The 13421-nt window shown below is 38.3% G+C and overlaps 1 protein-coding gene across 2 annotated transcripts in view; it reads left to right on the top strand.

Moving 5' to 3' along the window:
- The first annotated feature begins 1241 nt into the window (after positions 1–1241).
- Positions 1242–13421, top strand: part of LOC127456325 (dmX-like protein 2) — a 115084-nt gene continuing 102904 nt past the window's right edge. For both annotated transcript variants that reach the window (XM_051724764.1, XM_051724765.1), the window contains exon 1: positions 1242–1586. In XM_051724764.1, the coding sequence (XP_051580724.1) occupies positions 1500–1586 (87 nt within the window). In that variant the 5' untranslated portion in view covers positions 1242–1499. The remainder of the gene's footprint in view (positions 1587–13421) is intronic.

Consider the following 13421-nt stretch of genomic DNA (forward strand, 5'->3'; position numbering starts at 1 on the left):
GGGACGGCACTGTAAACAGACCGCAATACCCTCTCCGCTCTTTGATCAATGGCCGTGTGGGACAGACGCGTCACACTCGTGCGCGCGCCACGAAAACATGGAAGCATTTTAGCCCTAGATGTACACAGAGTAGAATGAAAGCGCTGGCACATTTTAGATGAACGCTTCAAGTTTCCTCCACAATTGTATCAATATTATGAGTTTAAAAATAAATGTTAATATAAAAGCACTTTAAATATTTCTAGAAGATGAAGGGAATCATCAATTGGTGCCATCAAAATAGATTTTTAGAAGAATATTTCAGCTCTGTAGGTCCATACAATGCAAGTGAATGGTGGCCAGAAATCTGAAGGTCCAAAAAAGCACATTAAGGCAGCATAAATGTAATCCATAAGACTCCAGCGGTTAAATCCATGTCTTCAGAAGTGATATGATAGGTGTGGGTGAGAAACAGGTCAATATTTAAGTCCTTTTTACAATAAATCTCCATTTTCACTATTACTTTTTGTGCATATCGCCACCTACTGGGGAGGAGGAAAATTTATAGTAAAACAGTACTTAAATATTGATCTGTTTCTCACCCACACCTATCATATCACTCCTGAAGACATGGATTTAATACATGGTGTTGTATGGATTACTTTTATGCTGCCTTTATGTGCTTTTTGAACCTTCAAAGTTCTGGCCACAATTCAATGGCATTGTGTGGACCTACATAGCTGAGATATTTTTATAAAAAATCTTCATTTGTGTTCATACACATCTGGGATGGCATATGAGGGTAAGTAAATGATGAGAGAATTTTTGGGTGAACTGTCCCTTTAGGCAAAAAACCATCGAGGAAGATTTTTGCCCAGTACCCGATTTTACGTTTTATGTAAACACCTTTACCGGTGTCCTTACCAGCTTTTATCAGGCTCTTGGTGGCTTCGAAATGGCTTTACTAAAAACAGTTATACTGTAAATATAAAGCCGTTTCTGCACAATTATTACTACAAGTCTACATTCATGTCTTTTAAAGTGGGATGGGTTAGGTCTGGGAACAACACTGCATTTTTTTAAATCAATAAAACACCAGTTTTACCAATTACATTTTAAAGAGAACATCAAACGGGTGTATTTTCTAGTCAGTGTATATCTACACCTGCGCTGTCGCGAGGTCGCGCGGACGCAGCACGCGCCCCGCTGCGGTGATCGTGCCGCGCGCTCCCGTTTCAGCAGTAGAGGCAGTAGGTGGAGGAACGTATAATCAGCTCGTTAATGTTGACAGTGTCGAGACACGAGCGATTTTAACTGACCTATGCAGGGCATCGGACACTGTGACACACATTTAAGCAGAGCCGGTGTGTGTTTAATCGCACGCTGTGTTTTAAGAGGCGGCTGAACAGCGGTCAGGCCGGACGCAGGCGAATGGGATTCCCGGTGTAGATGGAGAGAAACCAAGTGGGTGGAGAAGCGGTGCTGCTGTAAATAATTCAACATCGGCGCGTTCAACGAAAATGCATCTGCACCAGGTGCTGACAGGGGCCGTTAACCCGGGGGACTGCTGCTACTCCGTGGGAAGCGTCCACGACGTCCCGTTCACGGTGAGTGAAATAAACCTGCGCGGCGCGTTATTTAACGCCTGTGTGTGGTAAGATGCGCCAGAGGGACGCGATCGATGATAAAGCGTGACGTTTTCTATATGCAGCCCTTGGGCATCATCATCACTACCATCATCATCATCATCTTCATGACGCGTGCATGGGTTCAGTGTGCCATCTGTCATCTGTTCAAGGTTGTCCGCGGTGTGTGTGTATGTGTCCCTGCAGATCAGGAGCACGCACAGCACACGCACACACCTGCGGTGTCTCTATCTGTGCACGCTCTAATATGCACGACTGAATGAATGCATGACATGCAATGCAAGTTTATAGCTGCCCTTTAATGCTCAGGCATGACGATGCATAACATGGAGAGGGATGGTGATATTTGCTCAAAACCTAGACAACCACCTAGTAACCTATTTTTGGTGCATCATAAGCGCGTAAATTATTTTGGGGCATCATAAGCGCCCATAAGAGCTTTCTGCATGCGCTTATGATGGCCAAAATGCAGCGTAGGAAGGTTGTCTAGGCTGCTTATTAGGTGTTGAGCCTCAGCCATTGTGGTTGTATGTTGAGCCTATCAGCTGTGCTTACAATGACGTAACAAAATACAGTTGACAGGCAAGCCAGTCTCTAATGTAAAGAGCTGATCACTGCATGTCATCATGCACAAACGTGACATAAGACATGTTTTGAGAACATTTAGCTCAGTGCACAAAAAAAAAAAAAAATACCACAAAATGTAGTACATCAATGAAAATATTAAATCAATATGCAACGACAAATAACTAATATGCACAACTGCATGAGCTGTGTTTAAATGCTCCGTCAAGATGATACATGAATGAAGCCCATTGGGTGATTTTGTTTCTCAAAACCTAGCAAGCAGACTGTGAATGTGCCGATATGATGCTCAAAAATGCTGTCTAGGTAGGCACCTCATTGGGCATTGTGGCTGGATTTTGATCCCATCAGCTGTACACACAGTGACTTCACAGAGTACAGTTGACAGGCCAGAGTCTATCTGATGTAAAGAACCGATCACTGCATGTCATGCACAACGAATTAGGCCTGTTTTAAGAATATTCATTCAATTCAGTTCCTTATCGTTGCACAAATACAACAAAATGAATTGCATAACTCCAAGGAGTTGTGAACTAAAATAACAAAATATGCACAGGCTTTTGCTGTCGATATGAAACATAAAAATAAACACACAAAAATAGACACGGGAAGAAAAATTAAATAGAAATAATCAGAAATAAAGATGTGATATATTGTATTAAAATACTAACAGATATTATTATTTACTAAATTAAATATAATTATTAGGGCTGTCATTCGATTTACATTTTTAATCGACTTAGTTATGTGATATGCCGATCAAATTAATGACATATATCAATACTTGTTGAAAAAAGCTCCCAAACAATGATAATTTAATAATCAAATTAATTATAAATATAATAATTTATATCATTCAAAACATTACATTATTGTGATAGACGAGTAAAGCATTGATTAAACAATATACAAAATGGCTTAAAGTCAATATATATATATATATATATTTCCATATCGTTGAACATAAGCCTATTATTGGCATACAGTCCACAGCAATAGGGTCTACATTTTGCGGCTGAGTTTGTCAATCTGTCCGAGGTAAGCTGAAGTGTGTAGACTAATTTCTGCGCCACTTGCGCCACTGAATGGAATTGCAAGAATAAACATTGTTTTCAAACAGCTATCAAACAGATAGTCCCATCCCCAACTTACGCCATTTTTTTGAGTCAATGTTGTTGTAAAGGGTCTAGATGGTTCACATTTACATTTAGTCATTTAGCAGACGCTTTTATCCAAAGTGACTTACTAATGAGGAACATAATCAATTTGTCATACAAAACTCAACAATATCTTCAGTATCACACTGCCAAGTTATCACAGTGGCTGGAGTAATAAAGATGCTAGCTCAGAAGAAAGAGACAGACAAGGAATTTTTTACATTTATTTTTTATTGTTAAATAGTATGTGTATGTAGTGTGGATTGTTTAAGTGCTCAAGGAACAGATGTGCTTTTAGCTTTTTCTTGAATGCTGAGTTCGTAGCAGCAGATCGTGTGGAGGTTGGAAGCTCATTCCACCACAGAGGAACTGAGAGTGTAAATGATCATGAAATGGACTTTTTGCCTCTTTGTGACGGGACCACCAGGCGGAGAGTGAGTTGGGACATAGACTTGGAGGAGTGAATTGAAGTAAGAGGGTGCTGTTCCATTGGCTGTCCTGAAGGCCAGAGTCAAAGCCTTAAATTTGATGCAAGCTGCTACTGGCAGCCAGTGGAGTGTAATCAAGAGTGGGGTGAAGTGAGCTCTCTGTGGTTGGTTGAAGACCAAACGCACTGTAGCGTTCTGGACCATCTGCAGTAGTTTAATCGTACTAGCTGGGAGGCCGCCAACAGGGCATTACAGTAGTTCAGCCTTGAAATGACCAGAGCTTGGACCAGGAGCTGTGTAGCATATTTAGACAGGAAAGGTCTGATTATCCTGATGTTGTAAAGCGTGAACCTGCAAGACTGAGTGGTTGTTGAGATGTTGGAAGTGAAGTTAAGCTGGTCATCCACCACCACTCCCAATTTCCGGGCTGCCTTGGTTGGCGTTAGTTGAACCAAGATGAATGGAGAGGTTGTAATCAACAGATGGATTGGCTGGGATCACGAGAAGTTCTGTCTTGGCAAAGTTGAGCTGAAGGTGACGTTCCTTCATCCAGGCCAAGATCTCAGAGAGACAGGCAGAGAGACGAGCTGAGATGGTGGGGTCATCAGGCTGGAACAACAGGTAGAGGTAAAGCTGCGTATCATCTGCGTAGCACAGAACAGTGGTTTGCTCAAAACAAAGTGTCACAGGGACAGTGTTTACAGTTAACCTAAGAATGGCTTACTTATAGTTGTCTCTGCATAGGATAAGATAAAATTGGGACACAATCTTATCTGCTGGGATTAGAAAAAGTATTTTGACACCGAAAAAGTTACACACTTCAGCTTTAAGGGCTGTTCTCATAGGACACACTCTTTGTTCAGTTGGTACACGTGTCAGAAGGATACTGGTTTTTAGCGTCTCTAGTCATAAAAGTTGCGTTTTTATGATGCTGTGCAAGTTTAATGTAGTTTGAAAATGTGTCTCGAGACCCCTGCACTCTGCTTTGTCCAACTGTTTTTTAACAGCTGTCGTTTTGTTGCCTGTACAGCTGGAGTTGTGGTAACCATCGCCTGCTGACTGTGACTAGCGTAAATATAATGGTGGTACTTTAAGCTTGAATTGCTCAGCTGGTAGGAAATGTTTTTATTACATAATTTACATATGGTCAGGAGGCATTTTAAATTGTGTTACATTTTTAAATCGACATGCGTAATATTTATTTACAATCCAAATACTGGACAGCTGGCATTTTGTCTATTTAAAATAGCTGCATTAAACATGCATTTTATATTGTGGGAATGTCTTGATACAGCAGGCTGTTTGCCTAGACTGATCTCACAGTGAAATCGGAAACAGTAGGTTGACTTTACTTTTTTTTTTTCTACCGAAATTCAAAAACACTGCCCCCAGTGGCAAAAGTGGTAAGTGTTGCTAGGCGTATGGGCATGTGTGAGCCCCATTTGTCTGGAGCCCCCAACCCTTACCATGTGTGGAAGTGATGCCCTCTTTTGGATTTGCTGCAACCCACATTTGGAGTAACTACACCCCGTTCGAAGTAACCCCCGCCCTCTTTTGGAGATTCCACCCCCATTTGAAGATCTCTGGTCTGCAGTGACACCTACTTGATTTTCCAGGCAAAATGTCCATGTAGGGGCGCCAGAATAGAGTTATAAAGCGAGTTGTTTTCAGCTGTACAGGCTGTAATTCAGTGAAGAGGAATGGATATTTTATAAACTGAACCCCCCTATCCAAACCTAAATCTAACCATCAGTGAGGTAAAAATAAGTGGTGCACCGATCAGGACATTTGAGGCTGATACCGATCTCCCATTTTTTTTAACACTAAGATCGGCCCTTTGCCACACTTTTGCAAGTTATATTGTGCAGCTATATGTTTATGACCCACACAGTAAAATGATGGTAACATTTTACAAAAAGGTTCCATTTGTTAACATTATTTAACAACATTAGTTAACATGAACTAATGAACTTTACAACATATGCTAATCCATTTTTAAAATAAAAAGTTGTATTAGTTAACATTAATGCATTATGAACTAACATGAACTAACATGAACTAACAATGAACAATTGTATTTTTATTAACTAACATGATTAATAAATGCTGTAAAAAATATATTGTTCATTGTTTGTTCATGATACCTAATGCATTAACTAATGTTAACGAAATGAAACCTTTTTATAAAATGTTACCAAAATTACATTAAAATTACATTAATTGTGAATTGCTAACATTTATTTGTATTGAAAACAGTTATGAATGTTTCTGTTGTCAATATCAAAAGGTCATTGTGATGTATTGGTAAGCAGTAAAAACCATGAGAGCATCACACACAGCAGAGATATATAAAAAAAAAAAAAAATAAGAAAAATATTTCCATTACAAGCTCTAAAACTGCTACAGTGAGAAATCATTAATATCTATGATTTGTTTACTGTCTTTGGCGTCTTGTAACACAAATCACTAATTATTAAGCAAATACGTGAAGACGTGGTGCCGTTAATGAAGGTTAAACAGTCACACCTGTTATTAGTGATATTGTGACCAGCATTAATCTGATTTAAATTGTGATCCTCACAGAATAGCGCTGAGATAAGTGACTGATGAGATATTGAGAGCACCTGGAGAGTGCGCATGTTTGATTGACACCGAGAGCGCTCATGTTGAAGATAGTGAAGCAAAAAGCACTCCTGAAGTCTCTATTGCTCCACACAATGTCTGATTGTCACGTGTACTCAGATGTTCGCATGTTTATTTGTGTTTAATTCGTTTTTATACCTTAGCAGCCTCTTTATCGTCTTCCTGCTCACTGTGCAGCGAGACAGAATCACTACCATAATGACTTTAGAAAATGGGCAACTTAATATTCATACATGTGTAATTCTTACATATTTTTAAAAACAAAATTGCATATTCATATGAATTACATCATGTGTGAAAGTTTACATTAGTGAATGCTTAGAATTGCCAACAACTCACCCTCCAAAGGCCACTCTGTTATGCTTCAAGGGCTGAGCAAGTGCTCATTCATAAGCAGTGTATGTGTGATTCCCTGCATGCTGCAAAAAAGATCGTCCCTAGATCTAGGCATGATCGGCCAATCGCCGATCACGGATTTAAGATGAAGATCGGCCGATTTCAATCTGTGGCTGATCTGTCGGTGCACCCCTAGTAAAAATTTTATCTTAGAGGGAAAAATGAAACCTCTGAATGATTATTGAAAATACACGTGACCACTTCCTGGTTTCAACACGGGATATGAACCCGGGTCTTCCAAAGTGCTGGCGCAACACGCTTCAGGTCATGCCACAAGGAAAAGTAAACACACAGGAGCCGATGCAAAAATGTCTGGTAGGAAATGGCACTTGCAAAGTCCTTTTCAAGGCAAGTCAGTCCACTTGGCGGCCATCTTTGGAATGCTCCCAGGCAGCTATTTTATATGGATACAATCAACATGAAAGTACAGCTCCTATATACTTAAATGGGGAAAAACTGAAACGCCAAAAGAGTTGGTCAAGATTACGATCAAATAACATATTTAAAATCAGTAGTTAAAATCAGCAGTAAAATCTGACAGCAATGGTATGATAAACTGTGCTGCTTTAGCTCAGATTACGCTAAAAAAAAACGCTGTTTTTCTGACTGGTCTAAGGTAGCTGATGCGAATGCACGTTCTCGAGTTGATTGACAGGACGTCTTTATCTAAAAGGTGATTGGATCTTTTACCTTTAAAGTGGGACTTCTGTTTCTACATCCGTCATATTGAGTGTTATATGCAACTGTCGCATTGATTTTTGCAGATAACTGATAGTTCCAAAAAGCAACTATCGGCACTGATTAATCGGTAAAACCGATATATCGGTCTACCTCTAAAGATGATTATGGGGCTGCATGTTTTAGCAATCAAATAACAATTAGGCTAACTGTTTACTACACATATTTAACTGGTCAGGTAACATAGAATGCCGAGTCTCAGTAATGTTAGGTGCTTTGCTGGGCACTCTGATTCATCAGACGGTCATAACAGGGATTTCATGAAGCAAAAACAAGAACCGAAACCTGCAATTCATTCTGAATATTACTCTGTGGTCTAACACAAGTTCTGCTTTGAAAAGTCCACACACAAACCATTTTGAAATTATTGTTTGTAATGCAAGTAGCATATGTTTGTGCATCTGTGTTTGTGTACTGGTGTTGGTGAATGGAGGGAAATGGACTCTGTTGTTGTCTAAAATGGTAGTTGACATGAAATACTGGTGGGAAGTTGTCCTGTCCTGCAGTATGACATACTGAACTCCTTCTAAATCTATGCATGCAACTTTTATGACCTACATGAAATATTTGTACATTTAAAAATTCAAAATTTGTCACACTGCAGGACCATTTAAATGAATTGGCTGGCAGAAGGTGTTAAAAAAGATGGAAAAAAAGACAGTGGCCAGTTACAGGACCAAAGATATACACTTACCCTTGTCCAAGGCTCAACAATAAGGATGGCCCAGTGAGTTGACGCAACTGTCATGGGCCCGATAAGTGCATGCGTGCTTATGTTCTAACAATATGTTTGTCTTGTACAGGCTTGCTTTGCAAACCTTAACATTTTTTGATTCAGTGTACAAATATTGTACATTGTTATGATTTCTGCTGATATGTCACTTGAGGTGTAGCTGGCTAACGTAAAGTTTTGTCAGAATTGCAAGAATGAAGCTGGAGTGAAGAGTGAAGCGCAATTGACACTTTTGTGTCATAATGTTGGTTACCACAAAAAATAATCACAATAAGGCACTTACCATTGCAGGAAGTGAATGGGGCCAGTCTATAAATGCTAAAATACAGTTTCAAAAGTATATCCACAAGATACAGAAAAATAATCGTGATTTTAGTGAGATAAAACCGCTTATTAACCTTATCTGTTTAAAGTTATATCCAATACCGGGATTACAGTGTTTGGTGGTCATGGCAATGGAGTTGTAATATTGGATAAGTTAAGAATTTTATCACACTAAAATAATTTATAATGTGGCTATACTTCTGATACAGTGAGTATTTTAATGTTTAAGTATTGGCCACTTTCACTTCCATTGTAAGTGCCTCACAGTAACCACAAATTTTACTTTAATTTAAATAAATGAGGGACAAGTCAGTTAGTTTCTGTGCTAATCAACATTATGCCACTTGTATTGAACCCGGAATATTTCTTATATAATAGATCATGGGTATGTTATGCGTCAACTACCCACAGGCACTTCCTGTTGGACTGGTTCTGTTGCAGACTTAGACACCTCTAGAATAATCTCATTTCAGTTATGCATGGTGACCAGGGGATTTCTAGAACCCGATCTGAATATAGATCTGTCAAGTGTGCAAGTGGGCTGAGAGCTGCTCAGCAGTGGGTTTGTGAGAGCTGTCAGTCTCACTCTCGGGGTGTCAATCCTTTGGCCGTTTTTGACATCCTGCCTGTGGCATCAGCATGACGCTCGCCAACGAAAACTGCAAACCCACAGGGTGTCAAATGAGGAACATCTTTTATATCTCTTTTCATTTGTCTCTCGCTGCTGTGCGTGAAGCAGTAGTGTTTTCAGGCTCATGGGATGGTGGGGCATTGTGTCAGTGTAGGAATGCTGGTTGTCATTAGATATGGCATTTAAACACACCCCAGCGCAGTGTGTCTGAATATGTTACGGTCACGCCATCCTCAAGGCTGACACACTTTTAGACTTCGGCTGATTCCTCCTCGCAGGGATTGCTGGGATTATTAGCCAGCAGGAGTTGAGGGTGGATCATAGCGCAAGAGGGTTTTAATGCCCTTTGCATTTATTTTGGTGCTGTAACTTTACTGAAATATGATTTCATCAATAGTAGCAGCATTCAGTGATAATTAGGGCATAAACATACTCTACACAATTATGTAAATGCTTGGTCAACGTATTGCAAACAGGTGGTTGCATTGTAAATATAGTACTTAAAGCTGAAGTGTGTAATTTTTGGGATGTTAAATATGTTTTCTAATATCAACAGAGACAAAAATAAATATGACTGTCACGATTATAAAATTTGGCTGACGATTAATTGTCAAACAATTAATTGCGATTATGCGATTTAATTGTCTGTTTCAGGGCTTTCGTGATTATTCAGATTAATTGTCTGTTTTAAGGCTTTCGTGTTTATACAGATTAATTGTCTGTTTTAAGGCTTTCATGTTTATGCTGATTAATTGTCTTTTAGGGCTTTCACGTTTATGTCAATAAATTGTCTGTTTCAGGGCTTTCACGATTATGCAGATTAATTGTCTGTTTTAGGGCTTTATGCCAATTAGAGCCCGACCGATATGAGGTTTTTGAGACCGATACCGGCAATTGAGGGACTTGTACATAATATTACACAAGGTGCAAACATTAATTGATGCTCAAGAAGACAACACACTACTATATGCATACTATACTTTATGTAATTATCTGTAATGTAGATTCTGAAGGGCAGTACTAAATAAAAAATATTTTATCTCTTATATTTTTATAAATTATGAAAGGGGTGTGAACATTTGAGACAAAAGGGATTGCAAACTTATCTTAACAATATATTCTGTTTATTAAACCTACGATTAATGGGTCATCAGCTGTCTTCCTTCAGCTTTCTGTCTTGTTTCTGAACAGCAATCTAAATCGAGCAATTCTGTGATTTGGCAACTAAAAACAGCCATTTGGCTTCTTAATGTTTCAGTTTAGGAGCCAATGGCTCCTACGTAATTTTTTAGTCTGGAGCCCTGAACAAATAGCTAAATAAACATCAGTAGTACTGTTTAGTATCAGTAAAATGCTGATTATTTTAATACTGCCAGTCAATTAGGGGCAGGATGTAAAACAAGAAGCATTTACACCTGCTGAGTCGAGAGAGAAACAGCAGCAGCGGTGTTACACTGTGTTCTGCTATACAAGTTCAGGGGAAACTTTCAACGGTGGAAAACCAGACTTTTAAATATTAAATTTTGTAAATGTAATGACTGGAATTGTTTGGTTGAAGGGGGTACCAAACTGCGAATCCTGAACAAAACTGTTTGGTGAATACATGTTTACACATTAGATTCCACTCAGCTGACAAGCAATGAAAGTAGCTACATGGTTAGCTAGTTAGCTATAAGCTCATTGTCATGGAGAGCAAAAGATGGACTTTATTTACTTTTCAGCATAGCCTCTCACCAACTAGGTAACAACGTAGCGTGAAATCAACATCCTAGACACAATCCACTGCCGCACCATTGTCTGCTGAGCTGCGAAAATATGCTCTGACAAACTATAGTTGGCTAACATAACAAACAGATGTGATAAACATGAGTGACATGGTTGTCAGGGACAGGGTTAACGTTATATTTGTTATATTGAAAAGGGAAAATTATGGGGTTATTGTTGATTAACTTTCCAGTATGTATTTCACAAACTAGTTAGCAACTTACCGTGAAGACACTGCTTAAATCCTCACCGCTTAAATCCGCACTATCTGCAGAACCACTGTCACCAGAACCACCGTCAGCTCAGCTCTGTAAACAATGGATACGGAGCACGCTCTGCTGGACAAACTACATTATGACACCAATTCTAAAGCATTGTGTTCTGCATTATATATTCTGAAAAAAGTTTTCATATTTGCGCATATTGGTTAACATACACGCCGAAACCGATATATCTGTGAAATAGGTTGGGCACTAATGCCGATAATTGTCTGTTTTAGGGCTTTCACGATTATGCCGATTAATTGTCTGTTTCAGGGCTTTCACGATTATGCCGATTAATTGTCTGTTTCAGAGTTTTCACAATTATGCCGATTAATTGTCTGTTTTAGGGCTTTCACAATTATGCAGATTCATTGTCTGTTTCAGTGGTTTCACATTTATGGTGATTAATTGTCTGTTTTAGGGCTTTCATGATTATGCCTATTAATTGTCTGTATTAGGGCTTTCACAATTATGCAGATTCATTGTCTGTTTCAGTGCTCTTACATTTATGGCGATTAATTGTCTGTTTCAGGGTTTTCACAATTATGCAGATTAATTGTCTCTTTCAGGGCTTTCATGATTATGCAGATTAATTGTCTGTTTTAAGGCATTAAAAATGCATAAATGACATTACAAATAATATTTTAAATGTCAAAATATTTCACAATACCTAAAATATCTGTCTCTCATTTTGGTCAACTTTAGTCCATTTTACATTAAAACTATTGTTATTGGAAACCAGCTAACCTGAATAGCTAATATTATTATATATAATAAACTATATATTATATTATATTATATTATATTATATTATATTATATTAGCCCTGAGACATTTCACGCTTGAATTGCTAAGGTGATCACTAAAGAATACAACATTAGTTTATTTATATTTTTGAATGCAGTTATCTTGGGATGTACAGCACGAGTAAGTGTTTTTTCGTTTATATTTCGTGTATTGTGATTCAGAACATTAAATATGGTTATCTTTTACTCACTCATTTTTCAACAGCTACAGCCTCTTCGTAAGCAAGACCGTGATGTACTTGTGCGTCTATGTTGTCAGTTTGATCATAAATGTGTTCATAAATGCGCTGCTCAATTTCACTGATAACTGGCTCTGAATCAAGCAGCATGGTGGTAGGTGTGTGCGTCCACTGCAAACTGGCATTCAGATCTGCCTCCGTTCCGCTATGCAACACCCATATTTTAACAATCCAATCAACAACCAATGGATAAACTCAAATCCCCGCCCTACATTTTGTTCACTTTCGATAAGCTGTTTCACTCAGAAATATGTCACAATATGTTGTTTCATGCCGACTTTAATACCAGGAACAAACGTGACATAACTATCCGTAAACGACTGTTCACATGGAGCCAACTCCACCCACAGGAACTGTATTAAAGGCTTCTCACGGTCATGGAAAACTAGGAAATGATCAAGGAATTTTAAAAAGTGATTTCCAGGCCTGGACATTATTAAATTCCCAAAGGCATGGAAATGAATGAAATTTCAAAAAGTCATGAACATTTCTATTGTACTGTAAATAAACATTTTTATAACCTAATACATTTGCTAAAATGTGCAGAATACAACAGAGAACAATGTGTGAAATACTGTATGGCACAATACAATACAGAAGGTCATGACTTGACCTTCCATTTCTAGTGTGATGTATAAACTGGAAGTAATATCAGCTGTGATTTATAACATCTTTCTTGACTCGTTTTTAGATCAGATTGCCAAAAGTTAAGAAATTTTTACACAAAATGTAATTAAAACAACAACAACAACAACAACAATTTTTATTTCCAAGATCATATATGTACGACTCTCATAATCAACGTAATGAGTTCATGTGTCGGCAACATTGAATAGACCTACTACTGTTTGAAATGTTTATTGTGAAATATAGTTGTGCTCAAAAATTGGATACCCTTGGAGAATTGGTAATATATGTACCATTTTTAAAGAAAACATGAGTGAGCAGGCAAAACACATTTCTTTTATTTCTTATGGGATTCATATTCAACTGTAGGTTATAACAGAATGGCACAATCATAATACAAAACATGGCAACAAAGAAAAAAATGAAATGACCCCTGTTCAAATGTCTGTATACCCTTAGTTC

The sequence above is a fragment of the Myxocyprinus asiaticus genome, chromosome 18 (genome assembly GCF_019703515.2).
Source record: "Myxocyprinus asiaticus isolate MX2 ecotype Aquarium Trade chromosome 18, UBuf_Myxa_2, whole genome shotgun sequence".
In the NCBI taxonomy this organism is placed as follows: Eukaryota; Metazoa; Chordata; class Actinopteri; order Cypriniformes; family Catostomidae; genus Myxocyprinus; species Myxocyprinus asiaticus.